General features: G+C 36.6%; 1 protein-coding gene across 4 annotated transcripts in view; it reads left to right on the forward strand.

Moving 5' to 3' along the window:
* Positions 1-27307, forward strand: part of rttn (rotatin) — a 53705-nt gene that overhangs the window by 23349 nt on the left and 3049 nt on the right. For 2 of the 4 annotated variants that reach the window (XM_052596737.1, XM_052596739.1), the window contains exons 27-44: positions 336-508; positions 4187-4406; positions 4664-4792; positions 4998-5108; positions 6308-6466; positions 7387-7464; positions 7623-7800; positions 8080-8177; positions 9494-9590; positions 9709-9904; positions 10385-10472; positions 12568-12718; positions 12811-12948; positions 13540-13736; positions 14623-14728; positions 17715-17812; positions 18930-19010; positions 20057-20183. In XM_052596737.1, coding sequence (XP_052452697.1) covers positions 336-508; positions 4187-4406; positions 4664-4792; positions 4998-5108; positions 6308-6466; positions 7387-7464; positions 7623-7800; positions 8080-8177; positions 9494-9590; positions 9709-9904; positions 10385-10472; positions 12568-12718; positions 12811-12948; positions 13540-13736; positions 14623-14728; positions 17715-17812; positions 18930-19010; positions 20057-20183 — 2425 coding nt within the window. The remainder of the gene's footprint in view (positions 1-335; positions 509-4186; positions 4407-4663; positions 4793-4997; positions 5109-6307; positions 6467-7386; positions 7465-7622; positions 7801-8079; positions 8178-9493; positions 9591-9708; positions 9905-10384; positions 10473-12567; positions 12719-12810; positions 12949-13539; positions 13737-14622; positions 14729-17714; positions 17813-18929; positions 19011-20056; positions 20184-27307) is intronic. The other 2 variants (XM_052596738.1, XM_052596741.1) reach the window with 1 other exon arrangement.

A 27307-nucleotide genomic window follows, 5' to 3' on the forward strand; every position in this document is an offset into this window, starting at 1 on the left:
GAAAACTTACTATATATAGATGGGTCCTTGAAAATGTAATTCTTGTCAGACTTTTAACAAATTGTTAAATTGTGTAAGTTTCATGATTTCTTCAGAAAGTGTAAAAATCTACTTAGTCCATGTTGTGTAAATTTGTTTCAAAATAAATATGAAGGAATTTGATTTCTAGTGATGCCGACTAAGGATTTTGTAATAAAGCTGCTGTTTTTTAGTGCCATTCCTATGGCAGATGAGGATGAGGTCGGTTTCATCAAATTGTGTTCAGCTGAATCTGGAGGTAGCCGAGGGCCGTAATTGGCAGATCTCATTAAGTACCTGTGTGTTCGTGTGTGTAGGAGTCGCACACCCTGATGAACTTGTTGCTGAGTGGTGAAGCGCAGACCCACACACGGTTCCAGTCACAGGGGGAAGAGGACAAGCTCCAGGCCCACCTCAGTCACCGGCTACAGAGAGAACTGACAGGCCTCTTCAACACCCTGCTGCTTCGAATGACACACACTTCTGACAGGTAGCACACACACACACAGTGGTGGGTGACACAAACTCAGGATAACGACTCACACACTGAATGAGTCACTCTCACACACACACAAGATGACTCATTTGACTCATTTAGCGACAGACTCGCACTAACTGACTCACTCATATTCTTTAACACATGCATTGAACCATCGGACTGCTCTATCTATAGAACAAACCCACACACACTGTGGCACCTCAGTCCTGATCAAGAACTATAAAAAAATGATTTCTCACCATTTCTTACCGACTGTTTGGCTATAATGTACTTCAATTTCAAAGTTTGGGGTTGGTAAGATATCTTTTAATGTTTTTGAAAGAAAATATTTTTCAAGTTTCTTACTGCTTTGTTGCTTAAAAATATTATTCTTATTATTATCAGGGTTGACAGCAGTTGGTTAATATTTTTGTGGAACCTTTTTTTTAGGATTCTTAAATGATGTTCTTTTAAGATTTCAAATCATTATTTTTAAATCTTTTGTAACATTATAAATGTATTTATTGTCAGTTTTGAGCGGTTTAATACATATTAGCTAAACAAAAATCCTGCTGACACCAAACGTCAATGGTAGGCCTATTTACCAGGGTATTCCATTTATAGTAGATAAATCATGGCTTGAAAATAACTGTTTTTTTTTTTTTTTTTTACACTTGGTAGCACTGGTGCTCCCAACTAAAGACCTGTGATGGACTGATTTTTCAGTTATATTAGTTGTTCTTGTTGTTTTTGTGCAATAACAGTTTATGTTTTTTATATATTTTATCTTTAGATATTTCTATCTTATGGGAGTCCCGCAAATCATTTTATTCATCCAGCACACACGTCTTTACTCACCCGCACCTGCACTCACACATCAAGAGTTGTCCCGTGCCGCATCCTGTTGGTATGGGTCCCATGGTACTCCCGCGGGAGTGCAGGTCACTACTTTTCTAAAAATGTAGAGATACTAAAATACTAAAACCACAACCACAATTAATATATCTAGGAACTGCTTATCCCTTTTTGCTGTGAGACGGGGCATTTTTTTTTTTTTTGCATTTACTCTGCTATGTAAATGTAGCTGTATAAGAGGCCCAACTCCTGCTGCACAAAACATCCCCCAAATCATGACACTTTCTCCTCCATCTTTCACTAACATCTTTACACATTTTGGGTTCAATCTTTCCTTATTTTGACGTGGAACATAATGTTTCCCATCAGACTCAATTAAATTAAACTTGTTTTCATCACTAAATTGAACTTTGGACCAGTTCTCTCTCCACACAACATGCTCCTCAGCAAAGGTGAGCTTAGCCTTTTGATTCTTTCTGCTGATGAGAGGCTTCGTCATTGCAGAGTGCACTTTCAGTCCGAATTCTCTTAAACATACCAAGACAGACCCTTACCCTGTTCAGCACTGAACTGGCGAGCAATTCCAGCTGCAGTGTTGAACCGATTCCCCAGTGAGAGTCTCTGTATTATCATGTCCTCTCGTGCATTTGTCTTTTGTGGACGACCAGCCTTTTTGGGGACTTGAAAGAGTTCCATATAATACAATAACTTTTCAATTTCAACAATAACTATCCTTTTTCAAAATTCTCATTGAAATCTCATTAATTTTTTTTATACTGTGCCTCAGAATACAATTAATTTATCAAATATCCTTTCAAAAAGGCCCTTTCTACCCCTGTTAGTTTAAGTTCAGATGGGACTAAGCAGTGACCTTGAAATTTAGAAATTATAAGTTATTCTCTAATATTGATCTCCACTGTGTATATATAATTAAAATGAAAGATTAAAAGCTTCACCAGTCGAACCTGATGGTGAATACATTGCCACACACTGCATTTCTTGTGCTTGACACTCTACTGTGTTTAATCAACCTTGCACTTTAAATGTGTGGATTCAGTAATGAATGCAATGTTACCTGCAACCTCTGTCCCACAGGCTTCACAGTGAACACAGTGCATTGAGCTTTTTTATAGCATGCATATACTGTGCAGTAATTAGTGAATGTTTTGTACAGAAACGATTCGGGTTGCACCACAACAATTATTTGCATTTGCACAAATGCTCCCAACTATATATTTTATCACACCGATTAAATTTTGGGAGCATATGCGACCGAAATGGTCATAATTCCAAACCTTTTAAATATCTTTGATTGAAAAGTTCTGTAGCGCTTATCAGCAAAAGATTTTGTATTAAGAAATTGTGTCGTGCTCAAACCTGTGCATATGCACACCACAGTTCAATATGACTGAAACATGTATGCTAACCCCTACTTCATGACACAAGAATCTTCTAAGATTTTTTATTGAGTAAAAGAATGATATCATTCTTTGACCTGAGTCTTTTTTCTAACAGAATGATTGGTTTGAAGACCGTTGTGCATTTTAATTAAAGCTTCAAGTGTATTCCAGAGCCCTAGCTGCTATTGAGTTTAGCGTGCACCTGTGGTTAGCGAGGGTGCGAAAACACTCGGTCACATCTGTTTGCTCCCCAAAACACACTCATTGAAACCATTTAGTCCAACAAGGCAGATTTGTTATTCCAGAAACACTCTTCCTTTTCTCTTTGCCGTACATGCATAAAATGTTTTACTATCCCCATTAGGAGTCTTCTCCTTCTACCTGCCATCTGGGGGGAAATACAAATCTAATGACACTTTTGATTTAATTTTGTTATTTATGGAATAACTCTTCAGAAGACTCCTTGAGGATCCTTAAATTGGAAACTCCCACTGTTAGTTGTTGCTGTATCAAGGCCTTGTAATGCAAATCTGATTTACTAAGACATTTCCCTGCATACATTTTCAGTTTATGAGCAGCAGTCTAACAGGTATCATTAGTTTGGGGTGCTCGTTATTGCGCTTCTATATTATAATTGTTTGTAATCCATAATAGAAGAAAAGTACTTTGGAAAAAACACATGGATGGAGTGGTTTGATGCTGCAAGAAGAATAGAAAACGTAAATAATTTGAATAAATTAAAATTTACAATACAATCAGGGCATCTTATTTATTTATTTTTATTTTTTACCTTCAGATCTGAAACGTTTTGGTTACCAGCTCTTGTCTTGAAGTACTTGCACAAAACAAGAAACAAAACAGTTAACACTGAAATAAAATAAACAAACTAATCATTACGATAAAATAAACAAAAAAATCACTACAATAATATTAACAAAATAATCACTACAATAAAATAAACAATTATCATTACAATAAAATGAACAAAATAATCAATACAATAAAATAAAAAAATGAATCGCTACAATAATATTAACAAAATAATCGCTACAATAATATTAACAAAAATATCAGTACAATAAAATAATCACTACAATAAAATAAACACATGATCCTTCAGAAACCATTTTAATATAATGATTATGTGCTCAAACCCATTTTTATTACTGCTATTAATGTATTCAGATACATTTTGTTATTCAAGTTTCTTTGAAATTAACATTTATTTTAAATCGATTTTTTTTCCTAACATTATAAATGTCTTTACTGTCATATATGATCATTTTAAATAGTCCTTGCTAAGTTTAAGTATTACTGTATCTTATTTACCCCATACATTTGAGAAATATAGTATATAGTGGTTCATCCTAAGGCAAAGATCCCTATAATGATGACTCTGTTCCTCACTTGTTTGCATTTGTCATCTTTTTTAAAGGATTTGTGAGGTTCTGTCTGGACCGTTTGCCTCTGAACTGTCTCTGCGCCTGCTACAGTGCCTCCGCTTGTCCGATGCTCCATGTTTCTACGGCCTGCCATCTCTAGAGCGCACTCTCAGGACCATGGCCCATGTGACTGCCCTGCCTGGCTGGAGCACACACACACCCAACATGGAGCCAAACACACTCTGCCTCAAGTACCTCAGTGGCCTCTTGGAAGTATGCATACAAACTTGTGCTCAAGTGTCTCAGTTAAACACTAGAATATATTTTTCACAGATTATATACACTTATCCAGACATAACACATTAAACGCACACCCTCACTCAGGGTCCAAGATGTTCCCAAACACTTAAGCATGAACCACTTCATACCGACCAACCTGTGTCTCAGCTGCATCTTGCTACGCATTATGAAATTTCTCTTTCTCCAGACTGCTAATTATGATTGTGTTCCTGTTTGACTGCTCTTCTCAGGTCATCTCTTCATTCTACGTAGATTTGGGAGGAAACTCGATGTCCTTCATGGGCAAAGGAGTGACAAAAAATGCAGTTATCTGCCTGCTTCATCTGTCACACGAGATGATGAAGGAAAGTAAAAACGAGGTCAGAAACGCCATTGCAATTGACACTGATATCACAAGGCTTTAAATCTGACACTAGGGGGTGCTAAGACTTATTTTAATCAATTTAGTAGACATGATGTTGGCCGATTATATCGGTTCGTCACTAGATATTCTGTATAGTATTAAGTGGAATGGTTATCAGTACAACAGAATTCCATGATTAGGGTTTTTGTGTGTTGTTTAAGGACTGGATATCCCTGTGGTCTCTGGGCCGTGAGCAAAGTTCTGATGGGCAGAGTGCCGCCCAGCTTGGCTTGGCCTGGTTAATTCCCCTGTGGGTGGACCGAGACCCTGAGGTGAGACCTTCATACAATGCACATTATGGCTATACAGTAGGTAATTAACATAAAGTGCTATTTCGGATACCTTTTGGAAGTTTGCATGTGTGACATCCTAAAGTTAATCTAGAACTGTTTTAAATTGCATGTTCTTATTATTTTGTAATTATTATGAATGCAGTTTGCTGTATAAATGACAATTGGAGTTGTTGTTGTTGATTTTTTTTTTTTTACCAATTTAAATAAAAAATTAACAATACAATTGAGAAAAACAAACTAATGGTTCTTAGTTGACAGTGTTTTGGTATGATAAATAGTTTGATATAATTTTTATATAAATATTTTTAATTAGCCTTTAGTTGACATTTTAGTTTAGGCTTCAGTAATTTATAATAAAGTTTTTGTAATTTGAATTAGTTTATTTTTCAATATTATAATATTAATGCAATTTTAAGTATTTAAATTAATATTAATGTTATTTAATTTCTCTTTAAGTTTAAATAATTTAGTACTTAAATTTGTTTTCAGTTAGTTAACATTGCAAAATGTTGTTATTTGTCAAAGTTTCATCTAATATTTATGTAATTTTAAACTTAATTTCAATTATTGAAAAAAAAAATGCATTAATTTTAGATTCAGTTAAAGAACTTGACATATTTTCCAATCCATTTATATACATTTTAACCTGTGTTGATTTGGACAAATGTCCATGGACATCTTATGTGCTGCGTTGATTAATTTACAATAATATAATATCTTATCATATCATATCATATCATATCATATCATCCCGCTGTGGTCTTAAATGGGTCAAAAGTACAAGATCTGAAATACTGAAATTGTTTTAGATTTTCAAAGCTTCACCAAATACAGATTCACCATATTTTAAATTAATATTCTCTATATATTTGCACTGAATGCAATCATAGACGATGTCAATTTATTAAATGTACCTGTCCATAATTTTGATGAAAACATTATTTAGCAATTTGTGTGCCTTGGCCTTCTGTTTTGGATAGTTTTCCCAAATACTCGTGCATGTCCAGGCCTCCCTCAGCTCAGCAGATGCTGAGGACTGAAAATAATGGGCATGACAAACACAAATTTGTGCCAGTGCTACACGCCAAAGAGCTCATGGCAGTTAGCACTGCCAAGCACATGTGCTGGGTCTGAACACAAGTGTGTGTGTGTGTGTGTGTGTGTATGTCTGGCTCTAGGTCCGCTGTGCCAGCCTGGCTGTGGGTGCGGCTCTGAGTTCGCTGGAGCGAGGGTGTGTGGCGTTGTCAGAAAGTTGCCAGAATATTTCAGGAGGTCTGTGGGCCACAGTACTCAACATCCTGCTGGAAAGACAGGAGTGCAGTATGGTGCGCCGAGAGGTGAGTCCATCCAGCTTCAACTTGAAAACAACACAAAAAAACTCCCAGACTGCTTCATACTGAGAGTCTATGAACTGCCCTCGGTCCGTTCATGGACCATCTGATGCATGTTGGACTCAAAAAATGGAAAGTCATAATCACGATTATTTTGGTCAATATGGTAATCATGATTATTTAACATGATTAGGAGGGGGCGATATGACCAAAACTCCATGAGTGATATATTCAAATAGAAATATTATTTTAAATTGTAATACAATGTTTCACAATATTAAAGATCTACTGCATTTTTAATCTAACAAATGTATCAACTTGACAAATACCTCTACAGTGAACTGATGCCTCATTCTATTTATGACATACTCACACTAAGTACAAATGATTTAGTATAGACAGCCTTTAGCTTCTGCATCTGGTGTAGTCACTTCTTTCAAAAAAATAAAATAAAATAAAAAATAAAAAACTAAACCATTCATATGAAATCTTTATTATCCAAACTTTTTACTGATAGGGTACAAAGAAATAAAAAGTCCTTAGTAGCTTCACAAAGCAGTCAGTCCGCCACTTCCTGTCTAAGTGGGCGTTCTAGGTTGAAATAAGCTGCAATTATGATTAGATTTTAATGTCGCAAGTCAGAAGGGCTCTGCAAGTCATGTTCGTTCAGATCTGTGATCTATTTCGGAATGTTTCATTATTAGTATAGGTTTAGTACAAAGACATATTCAGAAACAGGAAGTGATAAAGAGGTTAAACGAGCATAGAAAGTCACACTTTCAAGGGAGTGTATTTGCATTTCTCTCTTTTTAAAGAATTTGCCACTTGCTTTGTGCGATTCCTTTGAGAATTCAACCAGCATGCATTTCCATTCATTTGCAAGAAGATGGCAGTGTTGCTGATTTTTATGTTCCCCTTCCATATAGGCAGCGTTTATTTTGCAAAACCTCCTTGTGATGCCAATGCCTGCTAATGCAGAAGAGGCCAAAGAGTGTGCCTGGCAGGTATGTTTACACGGGAATAAACTTTCAGAACTCAATATCAATAACACAGCCGCTCTTAAAAGCTCTGTAGACATAACAGATCTGTCTATGGTCATTTCTGGTTTCCTGTATTTTCTTTTTTCTTAATCTACTATTCTTCTCTTTCTTGTGTCTACCAGAGCCCCTGTGTGCACGATGAGGATTCAGGCCTGTGTCTGGTCGGGCTCCCTGCCCTGCAGGCTCTGTTGTACCACTGCCAGTTTTTTGAGAGCGTGGGCCAGATGGTGAAGAGCTGTTACATGGGCAGACATGCCTTCACCCTCAGCCCCCCTCCACCACCAGCCAATGTCACCCAGGGTACGGTGTCCACACGCTCCGAGCACTGCCAGCTATTAGTGGATGTCTGATTCGGTGGCATCCATATGTTCACACACATTATTAATACTGTTCTGTACTAGAGATCATGGCCGGTGTGCTGCATATTTTAGATGATGGTGTTTACATTTACCATTCGCTTGTTATAACAGAATTTAAAGTATTAGTAGCTGTTAGAGGTCATTATTCCAGTGCATATAATTAAGTAGTACGCTTTGCGGTTTTGTTTGTAAATGAAGCGGTGTGTGTTTCTTTCTGTAGAGACAGAACTGAATGATTCTCTGAAGCACTGGAGAGAGATGCTTGCTCCTCTAAACCAAACTCAGGGCTCGGGATCCATGTCAACCTCCAGCACTCTGGTCAGTGGAAATAAATGTGTAGTTTTTCTTCAAGCAGGGTTTCTGCAGGTCTTGATCACAAGCTAAATTAAGGCCTTACAACACTTTAAATCAGAGCAGAAAGCCTTATATACATCAAGTCATGGCATTAAATCTTGCATGCAATGCAAAAAACAAAAAGTCTTCTGTTCTAATACAAATATCTAAACAGTGAATGTACTTGAGATGCAAAATGTTTATATGTGTCTTGTTAATTGAAATTTTAAGTTGTATTCTTAAATCACATTTGTCAATGGGCTAGGAAGACTTGTTTTCCGTTTGAATGAAGTAAAATTTATTTTAAACTTTACATTTTATTTTATTCTACTTGACTTTATTCTACATCCCTAACCTTACCCAATACCTAAACCTAACAACTACCTTACTAACTATTAATAAGCATCAAATTAAGAATGTGTTGAGAGAAATGTCATAGTTAATAGTTAACAAGTGTTACCTATTCGAAAGTGTTACAAAAATTTTCACAAAGTACTAAGCAGCACAACTATTTTCACTGATAACATCACTGAATATAATAATTATAATAAAATACAATTAATAGTAAAATACAACTGATATAATAAAATAATTAATGGAAAGTAATCTGAAGTACCATATCAATATATTAGAATGATATTGCATTATTGTGATAATGCAGCCTTTGTGTGTAAAAATTAGATATTTTAACAACATTAAAAAACGTTTGATTGGTAATTACTATATTTGTTTGTTGTATTATATTATAATGTAATGTCAAATAAAATATCATTGTTTGTTAGAATGTTAGAATATAATATAATAGTGAATAAGACAAACCAAACTACTAAAGCAGACAATATTTGGAATTTACATTTATGCATTTGGCAGACGCTTTTATCCAAAGCGACTTACAGTGCATTCAGGATATGTATTTTTTTACCATGTGTGTGTTCCCTGGGATTCAAACCCACAACCTTTTGCACTGCTTATGCAGTGCTCTACCACTGAGCCACAGCAACAAAATGCTCATAATTGATAATATTAAGTAAAACTGCTACCAAATTGCCTTTATTTGCCAAAGCAGTACATTTATGAGATAATTAGTGATGCAATTCCTTGGTAAACCCTCAACAATCAATAAATTTACATGAAACGTAAGTCACAAGTAATTAACATTTTCTATGCTATGCTATTTCTATGATATTATAAAGTAGAAGAGAGCTACACACTTCTAGATAGCTGCAAGCAGCATCAGATTAGCAAACATTAGTCTGGATTATTTTCATATTGTTATATCTGTCTGTCTCTATGTTCTTTAGATTCCATCAGGTAGCTCCAGTCGGACCCATTCTCCAGTTCCGACCTCAGCTAATGCTGGAATCCAGGACACTCCAGTCAACAGACTCACTGCTCAAGGTATGACTTGAGGGGGAAAAGTCAAGGAATTGACAGCTTTGCCTTGGCAAGAAAGTTTTTTTTTTATTCTCTGCTGTCTTTAGTAATTTGAGTTTCCTGTTATTTCTTTATGCTATAGGTCAGAGTGACACAGACAGCTCAGACTCTGCCCTCACTCAAGAGTCCCACCCAGGGGGGGTGACCGAGCCTGGTGCTATAGTAACCCCTCACCTGTTGCTAGCAGTGTGCGGTTTACTGGACAACCTGCTGGCTGTGCTTCCTGAGTTTAGTCTATCTGCCCTCAAACAGAACCAAATACTTGAGAACATGACCAGGTTAGAGAGACATGTGAAGACAAACAGATGTTGTGCAAAGTTCTGCCATTTTATACATAAATAAGCATCATACTGACATTTTATTAGTAAATTGCTGAATATTTATTAAGCTTTATATTTATTAAGCTCCTAAACATGCACTACAAATGTGTATGTATGACTTACTGCAACTATGCACTATACACATACCTGTCACCTAATTTTCACACTCACGCACGTATATAAATATCTTCTCTTGGTTAACCTGACAACACTTGTCTTTAACAACCACATTACTGCCTGCCATCTGCCCACTCTTTATAAATACCAAATTGTGGTTGTTTTGTCTCTGCTGGTTAACAGCAAGACCCAAGAAACATGTTGGAAATGACACAAACTAAGTTTAAAGTTAGATTCAATTTATGTGTCTTTTGTATTCATCTGATTAGACTGTGAGCTCACCTGCATGACTTCCTGTTGGCTTTGTGCTGTCTGTTTCAGTTTTGTTGAAGCGGCCGCCATATCTCAGTGTGTCAATGAGTTAAGGACACCTCTCCTGCCAGCTGCTATGGAAGATGCCAGGAACCAGGTGCATTATGGGAGTTAGGCTATCATTTTCCACCTCCACTTAAACATCAGTCTGTCATAAGGGAACGCCTGCAGAACATTACTGAAAGCTTGGCAGATTTCCGCAAGTTTGGAACACCCATCCTTCACAAACTTCTATACATCATTAGGCTATATTTACACTAGTGCGTTTTCTTTATAAAACTTTTGCTAAAGTTACGCCTGTCGTTTACACTGCTCTGGCATTTTCGGTTGTACATGCATTAATGGTTGCGTGACATGCATTTTCAGGTGTGTTGTGTGGACCGATATCATTTCTGAAACACAAGTGAATACACCAATGTAGACGAGGATCGTTATTATAAACGCCGTTTTAATACAAAAAATTGCTAACGTAAACAGGGCTTCTTATTATATATTTGTTATAATTTTTAGCAGTATTTAACTCATTTTACCATGAATAAATCTATTCCCTTCAAAATCTGCACATTGATAATATGTGACATTAAATTCAAATAAATGAAATGCAAAGTCAGAAGAGTTTGCAGTTTTCATGCAAACCCTTAGTACATGCATAAAGCCGAACATGTAGCCTTTCAAAGTAAACTCCATTTGATAGTGAGCTCGAACACAGACGGACAACACATGCATGCTAGAAAGTCTCATCCTTGTCTGCTTGATTACTTGACTGAATTTATGATCCGTAAAAAAAAGTGAATTTGTTTACGATATTTAGTTTACGATATATCTCTGCTTTGAGCTTCAAGTAATCCCCCCAAAAATGTTGTCATCATTTACTCGCCCTCATGTCATTCAAACATATTTTAATGAAACCTGAGAGTCCTCCACTGAACGTTCAGGTTACCAAAATTTAGAAGATCTAAAAAACAAGTGTTTCAATTCAAGTCTTTTGAAGAGACACTATTCAGGGTGTCCTTGTGGCCTTAAAAAGTATTTAATTTTGAATTCAGACATGATCGGGTGCAGTATTACTGACGCTCTGGCAAGTCTGCATCAAATCAAGCACTCCATAATCACAGGTAAACTGTCTGACCAGTCAGATGTTCATCATGAAAAGAGTTCCACAAAACAGCTATGGTTTGCAGACAGTTACAAGAGTTGATGTTACAAATAAGTCTTTTGAATATATTGTGTGAACTTATTGTCCCGTTAGTACCGGAGAGCTTTATTTTCCCTCCTCAGTAAGTTTTGTCAGTTGTTTTGTTTTTATTTTTCTAATTCTTGTGTCTTTGGTTGCATTGGTTAGTCAATTAATTATCTTGTTCTTCATTCCCCACTTCTTAATTATGTTGAATTGATAAGGAGTTATCACAAAATAAGTCTGTTTAGTTGTGCTGTCTTACAATCAATATATAGAAAATGCAAGTTAAAGTGTCGTCGATTTAACAGGTTAAAACTTGGAGCGGCAATGAGGTTTTGGAATGTATGGAAAGAGTCTTAAAAAAGGACTTAAAAGATATTACATTTATTTCCATGATTACTGTATACACCCTGTTATTGATTCATATAATCAGATTTACTTGGCTTTTATTCACATCAAAACACATAAACAGAGCAAACACATAAACAGAGCACTTGTGTGTGCGTCACACTAGAACAAAGCTCATCGGTTCACGCTCATCGCACAAGAATTGTTTAAATGAAGTTATTTTTGTTATTCTCGTAGCTTCTTAAAATTACGATTGAACCACTGGATGTCACAGTGTTCTTACTACCTTTCTGGGCCTTGATCATCTGATGGGTTGCAGTCTATGCAGGGTAAGAAAGCTCTCGGATTTCACTGAAAATATCTTAATTTGTGTTCTGAAGATGAACGAAGGTCTTAAGGGTTTGAATGACATGAGGTTGAGTAATGAATGACAGAATTTAGTTTTTTGGGTGAACTGATCCTTTTTAACATTTCAATGATGTACACACAGTCATACTTGACAAAAGCAGTTCTGCTGAAAGTGGAATAGAAGCGAATCATGGTTTCAGCTCTAGTTAGTCATCTATTTGTTGTCATTTAGTACTATGAAACCAAATTGCTGAATATGTGTTTTTCGATAGGAAACTCGGCACTTGTTACTACTGACTCTTGTCTTTCTCTCCCTCAGATGCTGAGTAGTGTGTATTATGTGCAAAGTTTGTGTAAGCTCCTGCAGTCAGCAGCGATACACAGTGAGGATATGCTGTTCCACCGAGAGATCTTCAAACCCCTACTGAACAACCTTATTTCCATCCTCACGCTGTCTGTCGCTGACTTGGGTAGTCTTCAGCAAATCCACAACCCCTTCAAATGAAAGAAAAGTGATTTGAAAGTGCTTTTTTGATGAGTGTTTGCTTGTTTTGGTCCTCAGATGCGCAGGCCCAGGGTGCAATGCTCAACACCTGGGCGGATGTGTTGATGCTTCTGGCTACTTTGCTGCGCAGGAACCAAGCTGCGGTCGGCCCATCTGTCGTTGTGGCACTTGGGAAACACTGGCAGCGTTTTTCAGGTGACACACACATACACACACCAAAGGGTGGAGACGAGCTAATGGAAAGGGAAGGCAGAAAGAAACGGAAGAGTACAAAGAGAAAATGGTGGGAAACATGATGAAAGCGCAAAGGGATGGAGGGAAAAGAAAGAATGAGGAGCTTAGATGGAAGAGGATGTGCTAGATAGATGTTGAGAAGGAAGGAGACAGGTGAGGAGATGGAGTTGGAGACAGATGCAGTGGGAGGCCAGCTCATTATGCCTCTATGTGTGGTTGGGTGTCCCTGCTGCATATGACAGACTGGGACAGAGACAGGGAGAACAATCAGCCCGCTTTAGATCTGATGGATGTGGTAGAAAATCCTAAAACAGGTGGGTGGGCAGTAGACTCGCTGACTTGCCTGCAGGTATCCAGGCTTTAGAAGCCGTTTTTAAAAACCTGTAAGTTTGGAGAGACTTTTTCGTCAGATGTTCCCTTGTGGTGAATATTGTTTGTTGTAAAGTTTTGCACCTTTTGCATCTTCTCGTCTCAGAGTTTAAGTTTGAGAAAAGCTCGGAAAAGTAAATATTATCATTCTTTATGTTTTGTCTTTGCTTTCTCTCGTGACAGACACTCTCCGAGTGTGTTTGGACCAATCGGGCGCAGAGTCTTCTCTCTACACATCGACCCTGCACTTTCTGTGTGTGCTTTTCACAGAGGAGGCTAAGAGGAGATCAGGAATCCACACGGAGGATCAGGCCAGCTCCTTGCTAACTTCAGTCATTTCTTCTGAGCCTGGGGAGGTCATTTGTGAACTATTACTAGAGGTAAGAGATTCGGTTTTGTGGACGCATGTCACACAAAAATTCTCAAAATGGCAATCTCAGTTCTGATTGGTCTGCCACCTTACAAATCCCTCAATTAGCTACTTCCTTCTATGTTAGAGTCAGTGACAAAAAGTATGACTAGAATTCAGGTCTAAAATCTTTTCTAAAATTATGCTTATTTTAGTTTTTTACACAGTTTACGCTCCATACCCCATAATGACAAGAAAAAAAAATCAGATGTATAACGTTAAACACAAACACACACATACTTTACATTAGTAACATTAGGGCTGCCCTCGACTAAGAATTTTTTTGGTCGAATAGTAGTCGTTAATTTGAAGCATTAGTTGTCTAATTACATGTTTATTAATAAACATTTAAAAGGGGTCATATGATGCGATTTTCAAATTTAGCGTTCTCTTTGGAGTGTTACAAGCTGTTCATGCATAGATATGATATTTAAAGTTGCATTTAATTGAAGTTACAACAATGTTCCAGAACAGTTCAACCCAAATAATTAGATGTTTGCAACGCATTTTATGGAGGTCTATTTCCTGGGAAAGTAGCCTACAAGGCTGTTTCTATAAAGTTACACTGGTGACAAGAATTGTAAAATTTCTATAGTATCAATAATGTTGACATTACACAGACTTTATGTAAAGCAAAAACAACTTTATCATTATTTTTATTACCGTGACATAAAATTACTCATATCTTGATATAAGACTTTGAGTAGTATTTTAAAACTAAACTGCTTCCCTATGCTTACATATGCATTCTTATATTAATTTTATATATTAAGAAATAATCATTAAATCATTACAAAAAATATTCAGTTTATTTAGAACAAGATTCAAACATTTTGTGCTTCCTGTTCAATTTACAGCAATATGAGAAGATTCCATTCCAGGACCCCTTGAAAAAGATGACAGCCAAAGCGCTCCTGTCTCTGTTAGCCTGTAGCTCCAGCGCTCAGAGTTATGCTTGTAAAGGTAAAGATTATGTCACTGATATTTAACACAAACACACAATGAGGAGCTAACTTGTGACATAAAATGTAGACATTTGATAACATGGACAACCAGTGTTGTAGGGCTGTCAAAATTGCTCAAAAAGGACGTTCGAATATCCCCTCTAAAAAATACACGAATATTCGAACTATTCGAACATCTGGTTGCGTATGTTGTCAATGATGCGCATTACGTCAATAACATGCCAAAATAATACAAAGAGACATAACTACTTGTATAGATAGTCTATTTAAGTTTAAACATATATGACAACGTATTACCTACAAAAAAACAAGGAAATCAACTAATGGCCAAGACTGCAGACCTCATGCTCTCTCACTTTCACGTTCTCTGCGCATAATGGTTTAAATGAACAATCAAATTTTTGTGCAAGCAATTTAAGGTCGCGACTGTTGTCCCAAATATAGCAGGCTTCATTCAGTGATTGAAACAAATATTATTAATATAAATTGAAGCATATAGAACTGACATTGAATGCTCCGAGCGAGTTGTGCTTTGGTAAACATGGAACTTTTCCTTGACATGAAACAATAAATAATCAAACCTCGGATCCATTGCTTGACAGAACTCCCCGAAGCGTGCCCCATCCGCGATACTGATTGGTCTCATGTCCTTACAAATGAACAAAATTATTTGATCCGTTATGGCCTCTTGTCGTGTTGCAGACAAAGAACTTGCGGCGGGCGATGCCAAGTAACGTTAAGTGTCAAGACGTGACTGTTTAGCTGGAGTTCCACACATTATGCCATGCTCATTTGGGTGCACATTTTTGAGATGTGACCTCATGTTGCTAGTGGTCGAATGGTATGCTAACTGTATCTTAAATAGCTTGCATACAACTTTTACCTCATTTTCTCTGCTGCGGTCGAGTTGGGCTCTGCACTTGCTGGCATCTTCCATGAAGACGCGTCAACTTTCAGCAGTGATGCTGTGCCAGACAGTGCGACTCCTGTGAGGCTGTGACCTGTCCCTGAACCCTCAAGCGCTCTAGCGCGCCCACTCGTAAAACAGACAACCACGCCTCTACTACCGCGTGCCTTTTTGCGCACACTTTTTTTTATTTGAATATTAATTTTCACCTTCGAAATTGTTTTTTTTTTTTTTTTAACTATTTGAATACATATTCGAATTTAGAATATTCATTGACAGCCCTACAGTGTTGAGTGTAACGCATTACTTATCCACTGAAAAAGTAAAGTAAGGGATTACTGCTCATTTTTAGGTAAGTTGATTAAAGTTATTTTTAAAGTACTTGGGTTACATACAGTAAATAATTTAAACCGTTCTAAAATCAATATTGAATTTGAAATCTAAATTTACCGCCTAAAGATAAAATTGAATGCAGTGTCTTTAACCCTCTGCACGTCAGCGCGTTCACTTTCAGTTTTTCCTGATTCACAGAGAAACCTTAAATACTCAGATACAGATAAGACTAAAATCAATCGAATTTAAAAAGGCACTACTTTTGTGTACACTGACAAAAAACAACAAAACACTGTGGTTTTGGTAAATAAAAAACAAAACAAAAAGGGTGCACTTTCTGCCATCTATGTCTCCGTGAGCAAAGCCTGTGTCTACTTTTTAATGAATCCAGATCGAAAATGAATATTCTCTGATTATGTAATCCATATGAAACTAAAGCGGTCTACAGTCTTTCCCGTATCTGAGCTTTAAGAGTCTAATTTTAAATGAATGAATTCGTATCGAGAACTAATACTGATTATGTAATCTGTATGAAATTAAAGTAAGGTCATAGGCGGATGGTGAACCAACTCCAGGGTAAGGCTAAAAGCAACCAAATGTATTAAACATCATAAAACCATCTCTTTAGGCAACAGCCAGATATTGGTGTCATCTAGTCTAATAAAATGTTTAATGGTACTGAATTTGTATTGAACGTGATTAAAATTAAATAAAAACATTAGAATATTAGGCACATGCCCCCTCAGATTTCTAAGCCAAGTGGATTTTAAATGCAGCTTCCAAGAGAGAAAAATACCCAAATAATATTTTATTATTTGATACAATCCCACCGGTGTGATTAGATCGTTCAGTGCGGCACAGCATCAGCTGCTGAATTCAAATCTGCGTTGGCACTTTGGCTGGCACTGAGGCAGAGACAGACGCATTTGTACAGCACTGTTGCCTTATAACAAATCACACACAATTCTGTTGATCTCATGAATACAATGCCTATTTATGTAATATACTCTTACCTACATTAGCTAAAGTGTTATTTTTACATAAACCTGTATGGATTTTACTAGTTGGGCTTTTCTTGCCATATTGATGTGTATTATTTAACTTTTCTTAAGCTTTTTTGTTATTCAGATATGTTGTTATTCAGAGTATTTCTATTTCTTAACTAAAGAGGGCTACATTTTTTATATATATAAAAAAAAGTATTATAGTTAGTATAAAGCTAAAAGGCTAAACTATTCTATGTTTGACTCAAACTGAAAGGATAAAGAGTTTAATTTCTATTAAGGTTTATAGGGATTTTAAGATAATAGCCTAATTTGCGATTTGAATAATTAAGTTACTTATTGAGTAACAAAGTTACTTTTCAGACAGAGTAAATAGTTAAGTAATTTAAATACAATACAGATGATGTAATTAGTAATAGAAATCAATTACTCTTTGAAAGTAACTTATCCAACACTGTTCACAATGCATGGCTCCCTTCCCATTTCACCCAAACCATTTATGGAAATCAAACACTATTTTTTTTTTACATTTGAGTAAACTTCAAGAGAAATCCTAGAAGTATAGAGTATGTCCCTTTTTAAAGCTAGCAGTTAAAAAGCTGCTGTTCCCTCAACTAGGAGGAAATCTCACATTCAGATTAATTTCATTCCCAGGTGATGCTATATTTGTGTCTAATGCCTGATGTCTCTGTCTGATGGATGAGTACATAGACAGATACATGTCTCTTCTCCCTCTTCAGCTGGTGAGATTGACAGCTGTGTGGAACGCATGAAGCACATTTACGCAGAGCTTCACCTGGAGTCTGTGAAAACGGGCAAGAGTGCTCACAGGAGGAAGGTACGGAGGGTTCCAGCAACATGACAGACAGCTTCAACATCAGAAACACTGAAAACCTGTTGAGAGGGAGGAGGGAGGTAGAGGCAGGTGAAGGGAGGGAGACAAATGACAAAACTGAACAATCCTCCAGTTCAGTTTATTTAACCAGTTCATTCCTTGTGTTTGTACTGTTTTATAATAACTTTAATAAAAGAACAATCATTATTATGATTATGCAAATTATTAGTGAAATTGCTATACATTTCATGGAAAACATTTCTTCTTATCTACATGACATTTCTTCTTATCTACATGACAGTGTTCCAGTGCATCATAATTATTGGCAAACATTTTATTTTAGAATTTTTCTTGGTTTTTACCAAATTAAAAGTAATATAATTTAATGATAACGTGAGGACATGAGATTCTTCTCTGATGTATGATTTCCTGTTTTATGGTTACTTGTCACATGCTGACAAAATGGCATCCTACAATCTGGTAAATCACACCAGCTTTGATATTTAAAATCTAGTGCTGGGAAACAATTAATTTGCACCCCAAATTAATATTTTTGTGTATATAATATGTGTGCCTGTACTATGTATATTTATTATGTATATGTACATACACATGCATGTATATATTTAGAAATTATATTTTTTTGTATATTAAAAACTTGTAAATACATGCAAATTTTACATATCGATATAAAAAAATATAAATACTATTATCTTTTATTTGTTTTTTTTTTTAATATGTAAACTGATCACAGTGATTGAAGAATGTTTCTGGATCATAATCCTTTAATGGTCTTGGAATGACTAGACTGTTAACTAATTATGGAGTCTTAATTTAGGGGTAGGCCTATGTTGGTTGAAATGAAAGTATTTCTAGGAATGACAAAGGATCCAGGAACATTCCCTACAGTATGTCAGTAAATCATGTTGCGCTACGTGCATTTGTTAGGAAACATGCAATTTTTTTGTTAAGACCTATTAATAAAACTTATTATGAAGTGTTACAATTATAATTAACACAAACAGGCACAAATGTATGCGTTTGTAAAAAAGACGGTATAAAAATTACCACTATCAGCATGATATCTTGTTCTAACTGTTCCGTCTTTATTCAATGTCAGCAGGTGGAGAACAGCATGAGAGAACTTAAGATGATTCTAGAGATACTGCGAAATTGCCTGTATCAACATAATGAATGCAAAGTACGTCATTTCAAATAATCTTCCCCGTGCTGATTATTTGAGTAGTTACATTCATTGTATATTATCCGCAGACGCTTTCACAGGGGTCTTGTGGGTGTGAAATCTTGCTGGCGTCATGCAGATTTTCTTGTAAGGACCGAGGTGCAGTCTTTACAAGAAAATTTCAAGACTGTGTGCATGTAATCAGTCATATGATCATTTCTGTGAAGTATACAAATTTGTTGACATCAGCGTACATGTAAATGTCACTTTTGCAGTCCTTGATGTTAGTGAAAGCAAACAGCCCTGAGCTAGTGTAATAATGTTGGGGAAAAAATATTATATTCATATTAATAAGAATAATATTATTCTACATGTGCCCCCGCAGATTGCAGTCCCTGACAAATTGGAAAAATTGTAGTATAAATTAATTTAGAAATCTAGTTCAATCTGAGATTTTCTAAATCACAAGCATAGGCATGTACACAAGCATTCTCGGACCACTACTAGTTAGTGGTACAGCATTGTGTTAGCATCGCAAGATTGTGGGATCAATCTCCAGGAAACACACATACTGACAAAAACAATGTATAGCCTGAATGCACTGTAAGTCACTTTGGAGAAAAGCGTCTGCTAAATGCGTGGATATAAATGAATATAAATTAGGGATGCACGATAATATCGGCACAATATCGGTATCGGCCGATAAAAGCTTAAAATGACCATTATCGGTATCGGCCGATATGAATATTTCTGCCGATGAGCCAAACCGATATTCTCCAAGTGAAATAATTGACCTGTTTTTCAGATGTGAATGTCTGTCTACATTTGTAAAATAATAAATTTATGGTAGAATCAGTACAGAAGAGATACATGGATTTCTCTTCAGTAAAATTAAAGTTTAAATATATCAGTATATATTTGTATATATATCGATATCGGTATCGGCATCGGCCAAAATTATTTTGAAAATATCGGCATATCGAATATCGGCCAAAATCCAATATCGTGCATCCCTAATATAAATCTGCAGTATTGACTGATACCGCCACGTTTTGTCTCAACAGGCTGTGGCTACAGAGCTGCGTCTGGCTGCGGTGCTGATGGCTCTATGGCCCTGGCTCCTGCTCGACGATCTCACCATGACGGCAGCCTTGGAACTGCTTTGTGTCTACACGGCTAACTGCACAGTGGGTCAGTCTTCTGAGAGGTGGAGGAACGAGAGCGAGAAAAAAAAGGAATGACAGAGTAAAGAGGATTAGAAAGTGAGAGACAGGGTGCTGAGATAATGTATGGGCTTTGTGCTCACTGTAACAGTCTCATGAGTCATGTGGCGGTACAGTAAGTGCCATTGTGTATTTAATGCAAGGCTGACATGAGCCCGACTGCTACCGAAGGGATTGTGTCATAGTCGAAGTCTGCTGCCAGATTACTGGAAACTAGGATGGAGTGTTAAGTTTGTGTTAAGGGGAGGTGCTTCAGGTGTAAATGATTGCTGATTGCTGCTATAAGAGCAATGGTTATTGCTCTTATAGCAGCTCATTTTTATCTGTTATTTTGCCTTTGGGTTGTTTTATTTCTCACAGATTTCTGCTCGTTCTAAATCATATATAGATAAAGTAGCACAATAAAGATTACATTTATATGAATGGATTAGTGAGAGGGGTTGCGTTTGTGAATTAATTCTACATGGCAGCGTCTCTCTAGTAGTGACACTATGGGATCTAGTTAAGAAATATATGCTTGAACTTTTCAGTTTCTAAGCTATTTTATTGAGAAATCAGTGGAATAGCATTGACAGTACATTTCCACCCTGAATTATATTGTTATACTGATGTACCAGCTACTGTCTGTAGCTGATTTGTGTGCATTACCGTGCAGCAGCGCATTACATTAGAACAGCGATTAACTTACCTGTACAATAAGCTGTTTAAAATGCACATTCTCCCATTCTATGTTGGGCATCCAGTAATATGATCACACATGTCTTGTGGAGCTTTCGAAGTATACATTTGTTTGTCCTTTTAAGATATATTATCCTTATCGATACTGATATTTGGGAGTAAAAAAAAAAAAAAAACATATACTAATATATTGGGTGATATTCTTTATATGTGTTATATTACAGTACCAGTCAAAAGTTTGGACACTTTCCCATTTTTGATAAATCTGCTATTATTTTAATCTCATAGATAAGATTTTAAGATGTCAAATGGTTAAGTTACAACCTCCCCCCCGAGATGTTAAAATTTACTCCACCTATGGACATGTTGTCTTTCATTTTTTGAGGTTAAAAGAAAAGCTTATAGGCCTACACTGTAATTATGAAATATATTTATATATATATATTCTGAACCCCATGTGGATAAACACAAACTGAGAAAGTGAAAAGGTGTTACTTTGTGCCCCGCTATCCCCTACCGCTGTAATTAATACAATATAAATTCACTTATTGCACACTTAAATGTCCTTTGAATGCAATGCATGAATTGTGGCAGAATTTCTTGTTAAGTCCATTTTCGCAGGGCACTTACGGTTATATAAGACTCTTGAATGCTGCCTGAACAAGAAACCTCTTTACTGAAGGGAAAGTGTTGACTGGTGTCACTATCCCGCGAACATGCCGCCAGATCTCCACCAAATTCGGGGGATCCCTTCAGCTCCAGGAGACCTTTCGAATGCCACCCTCCGCTCTTAGGTAGCCCCTCTGGATCGATAGATCAGTCGGCACTGGACCGCGAATTTAACCACCTGTAACTCTGGTACCCTGGTGACTCCAGTACCCTGGTGGCTATCGATGCTGAAAGGATCCCCACATTTTTTTGTGGATTTGTTTTGTTGTGTTGACATCAACATTAAACATTAGCATATTGCATGCCTACTAGTTGCACGCACAGAGCTAGGAAAACTTGATTTCGCTTTGGTCTGAATGATAATGCAAATTCTTTTTTTGCCACTAGGTGCCACTTTTGGATGTAAAATCATAGACTGGATAAAAACATGTACGTTGTAGTGTCCATGATGTCAAACGCAGTTTTCTGAAAAGCGTTTTTGAAGCTGAGAGCGGGCCGTCTCCATCTTGGCAGCATGTCACTCCCGGATTATCGAAAATGGGGAAAAAGGCGGGAAATGGTTGCTGAAGCCACGCCCACCTAGCTTGATGGCAGTGTCAGCAGCGGCAATCCACCTGTCACTCAAGTGGCCATGCCCTTAATTATGCTGAACTTTAAGGCTTAATATAATTTAAAATGGATGAGTTATAAAATCAACCCCTCACAGTTGTCATGATGGGCAAAATTAGCTGAATAGACTAAAATAATTTTTTGAACCTGGCTGTAAACATGTTTTTTTTTTTCTGCTGTAAAGTTCTGCTGCTATTTTAACATAGAGAGTCTATGGCATTGACTTCCTTTTGCAGCAGCCAATTGACGAATAGGCCCTTTTCACATGACGTCACGCGACTTCCATTCTGACAAGGGTATTCTTACTTCCACCAGCATAGTAAAGCACTATCGCTACCAGCACGGAGTTCACCCAGGCGCTTGTACAACTGCCACAAATACGATTAGAGGATGATGGCTGTTGTTTGTTTTCGTCCTCATTCAGGAAAAGGTGTCTGGCATCTTAAACGAACTTACCAAATACCGATCGGTGAGATTTGCCGCTTGAAGTCGAGGGAAGAGTTAAAAACGGAGCACTGCAGTTACTGATTCCCGCGTCTCTCACACACTGTTTGCTGTCTTCTTTACTGAAGTTGGTTAGATATAATTCTAAAATAAACAAAGTTTTTAATAAAACAAAGACATTTACATGTCAAGTCACCTTTATTTATACAGCGCTTTAAACAAAAAAAGATTGTGTCAAAGCAACTGAACAACATTAATTAGGAAAACAGTATGTCAATAATGCAAAATGATAGTTAAAGGCAGTTCATCATTGAATTTAGTGATGTCATCATCTCAGTTCAGTTTAAATAGTATCTGTGCAATCATTTGCAATCAACTAAACGATATCGCTGTAAATGAAGTGAAGTGTGGTACATGTGGTAACAGAAAGCCTTTATTCAGTAATTTATGTCCTGCTTAATACAATGCCTGTATGTGCAAGAATAGTTAAACATAAGCTTGTACTAACGTTATTGGAATATCAATAAAATGGGGTCTATAATTTTCAGTTTTATGATTTAGTGTAATTCAGAAATAAATATTAAACCTATTAAGATAAAAAAATAAAAAATATAAAAAGCTTTTAGTTAAAAACAGATGCCAGCGTTTGCGTAAATAAATATAAAAGGCAGATGTTTTTTAAAGATCACATTGCATATAGCCTATAACAAAAATAAAATACGATCAATAATAAAATGAAGTAAAAACACGGTATACATGTAGTTAAAGCAAAATTTTATGGAGGGATTTAAGTAATTTAGAAGTCTAAAGTTCCTGTAGAACTATGCGGCTGTCATTTTGTATTGTTTTAATATTAATCCATTTTATTCTTGAATTGGATAATGAGTTTCCTTTCAGACCACTTGCCTTGTTGCCATGTGAAATTTTCCATGTAGTAAAAAAACATTTAATATAAAAAATTACGTGTCCATGTCATTTTCCCATAGTTAATAAAAACAAAAGCATGTTGTTTGTCTTTTTATTGCCAAACTATATGGAGAATTTAATTTACACAGTGTAGCCTACTCATAAACTATCCAAGGAATGACATAGACCGAAATATCAAGTGGAAAGGTTTCAAGTATCTATTTTGTGTGGACACATTATCTGAAAGCAAGCTATTGCGGCAAACAAGCCACCCATCCCAAGCTGATGCAGAAAAAAGTTTGCAAAAAAACCTGACTCATAACATTATTTGTCTTAACTCTTTAACTAACGCCTTTCATATGTCAAGCAGAAGTACAGATAACTGCTTTGTGGGAAAGCGGAAGTTAGCTGACATCACTGTGAAAAGGGCCATTTACAGTTTAAAGAAGCGGTCACATTAGCCTTTGAACGTGCAAAATTATTTCGGACGCTGCTCCGAATATGGGCGGGAGCAAGATATAACGGTTTCCCCTCAGTTATCACAACATGGATTAATCGGTGCTTTTATTGTGTCTTTTGCGACGGCATCGAAAGCGTCTTATTATATTGTACTTTCTGTCTCTTTCTCTCTCTATAAATATATACACACTAAACAATAAAAATAAAAAATTATAGAACAGGTCCTCATTCAAATGTACCATCTGTTCCTGTTTCCAATTGACACTGCGAACCATGCAGCTTCTTTTTTTATTATCTTTTAAATATGTATTATATAAAATAGGATGCTGCGCTACGGCTAAAATTAGCACTTCCTTCATCGACCATCTACTGGTCACACGACTTCACGTGATGCGAATTTTCGAACGCAGCGAAATGCAAATTTTTCGCATGAGCCTGCGTTTCTGGTCTGAGGCATTCGCATGCGTATGAATGGAAGTCAATGGAACGAAAAGTGCAGTGTGACCGCCCCTTAAGCCACTTCTGTGTTGTCTTCACAAGAGAGAGCCGGATGTTTCCCCGGTAACGGCAGTACACAAAGCAGCACTGTGTTCACAAACGCTTTTTTTTATCAGACATTACAGGCCAGCTGAAATGGAAATGAAAAAGACCAATTGGAATAATCACCGCAGATTAGCATCATGCAAAGGAGGGGTTTGGAAAAAAAAAATAGCTGAGCGAATCATTTTTGAGTCGTTGAGCAAAGAAGGTAAAAATGAATGCATATTAGAAGACAATGACACTTTTTTTTTTTTTTTTTTACTTTGCATGCAAGTCAACCTGTCGTTGACTCCCAAAACCCAAATATTACCCTTTCATGAGACATAATAGGGGCATTTACATTTCTGTTACAAAGATAAAGGTTTTACAGGGTGGAACAACATGAGGGTATGTAATTAATAACCAAATTTAAATTTTGGGTGAACTATCCCTTTAAAACCACCTGCCTAATATTATATAGGTCCCCCTCAAAACAGCTCTGGTGCGCCAAGGCATGGACTCTAAGTCTGATACAAGATCTCTAAGTGTGTCCTGTGGTGTCTGGCACCAAGACTTAAACAGCAGATCCTTTAGGTCTCCATGGATCTGATCTGTTTGTCTAGCACATCCGGATTGAGATCAGGGCAAGCTGGAGGCCAAGGCAACACCTTAAACTCTTTGTCATGTTCCTCAAACTATTCCTGAACTATTTCTGTAGTTTTTTAGGGTGGGTGCATTATCTTGCTGAAAGAGGCCATTGTCATGAGAGCACTGTTGCCGTGAAGTCTGTGTTCTGCAATAATCTTTAAGTAGGTTGTACTTGTCAGATAATTTTTGATGGCCATGTGCCGATTGCAGGTGCTTTTGCTGGTGGACGTGGGTCATCATGGCTTCACTGACTGCTCTGCAACTACGGAGCAAACGGCAATGCACTTTAAACCGTGGTAATACTGGAAATATCTTGCAATTTCCAAACATTGAAAAGTTGCAAAAATAAACGTAAAAAAGTAGCAAAAATAAACGTTTAAAATAATAATTTTTATTGCTTCTCAAAGTCGAAATGCAAGTTGTGATCGTTTATCCTTCATAGTGTAGTGTGGAATTTGTTTTTGTCTATCTGGAAATTATTGGTTCGTTGTTGGTTTTCCGTGACCACCTGTGAGTGACAGATTGCTGGATGGAAGAATTTTCGTCCTGCCCTTGCACCAGTGCTCGTGAATAAAAAAAAAAAAAAATACTGTGCACAGATAAATAAATGATAAACTGCAGTATTTAATAAATAAAATCAGACATTTTGATTTCATTGTAACTTAAAGTGAAATTGATCCAATTATCTAGTTTTTTTTTTTTTTTTTATCTAATAGACACCCCTTTCTAATAAATATTACAGAAAAAAGTATTACAAAATCTAAATGTTATCTGGAACAACTGCTTTGTGTGTGGGTTTGTTTGAGGAAGACCGTTACACATGAAAGCATTTGCACGTTTCTGTGTGTGTGTAAGAAAGAGAGAGTGTTGTACATGAAAGTGTCTGTTGGTGAGTGTGTTAACTTGAACACAATGATTGCTTTGTGTCATCTGAGCGCATGGAAAGCTGTGCTTTGAGACAGGATGTGGCTTCACACCTGTGAAGAGCCAGCAGCGCATGGGTATATGTCAGTCTACATATACATCTGTGTGTGTGTGTGTGTGTGTGGGTGCATATTTGTGTTTTTGCGCCTGTGTGCGCCTTTGGACTGTCACTATGATTTAACAGCACTAGGCTACAATAGCATACTGTCATGTGTGGGGTTTCTCAACATCACCTGTTAACAGCAGGTGATGTTGAAAGTTCATGAGGCTGGTTCTTCAATTATGGAATCGGCCCTCCAGCACATTTTCCTCACCATCAAATTCTGTCCTGTGTCACTTTTATTATATAATTCATTAACCTGCTACACACAACCATCATTCTTTCATCTGGCCAATTAATATTGGATTTCTTCAGCGGGCAAAACCCTGCCAAGGTCTCTCAATAATCCAGCATCATGTTAAATGATTCACCTGCAGTCCTGCTGTTCTTCAAAAATGTGTCTGTCCACTTACCCAGAAGTAAGACGTTTAGTGTTTTTGACACTTGACTAAATACAGCATTGTTAGACCAGGAGGAAATGTTCTTTATATATATATATTTATATAGTGAGAGAGAAAGAGAGAGAGAGAGTAAAAGACAATGGAACAATTCTGTTTCCTTGAGTTTCCACGCTCATTGTTACACAACTGTGCAGTGATATTTTGAGACAAGATGAATAGATTACCAAAAAGAAAAGGCTTGTGTGGTTTTATATCGCTGGCAATGTTTCCTGTAGCACTTTTGCAGAACCACGTGGAAAAAAGAAAGAAAGAACCATTCATAAGTTTGAAATCGGTTAGATTTCCGTAGAAATAAATTCACTAATGTTCTCCAAGACAGCACTCATTTGATCAAAAACACAGTAAAAACTATAATATTGTGAAATAATATTTCTATTTAAAATAGCTGTTTTCTAGTTTGGTATAATTTTATAATGTACTTTATTCCTGTCTTGACTCCAGTCTTCAGTGTCATATGATCATAATTTTCTAAAGAACAGCATATATTGAAATATCTCTCTCTCTCTCTCTCTCTCTCTATCTATCTATCTATCTATCTATCTATCTATCTATCTATCTATCTATCTATCTATATATATATATATATATATATATATATATATATGTGTGTGTGTGTTATAATTTAACATTGTAAATGTTTACATTTACATAATTTTATAATTATGTGTGTGTATA

This window comes from Carassius gibelio, chromosome B24 (genome assembly GCF_023724105.1).
Source record: "Carassius gibelio isolate Cgi1373 ecotype wild population from Czech Republic chromosome B24, carGib1.2-hapl.c, whole genome shotgun sequence".
NCBI classification, from domain to species: Eukaryota; Metazoa; Chordata; class Actinopteri; order Cypriniformes; family Cyprinidae; genus Carassius; species Carassius gibelio.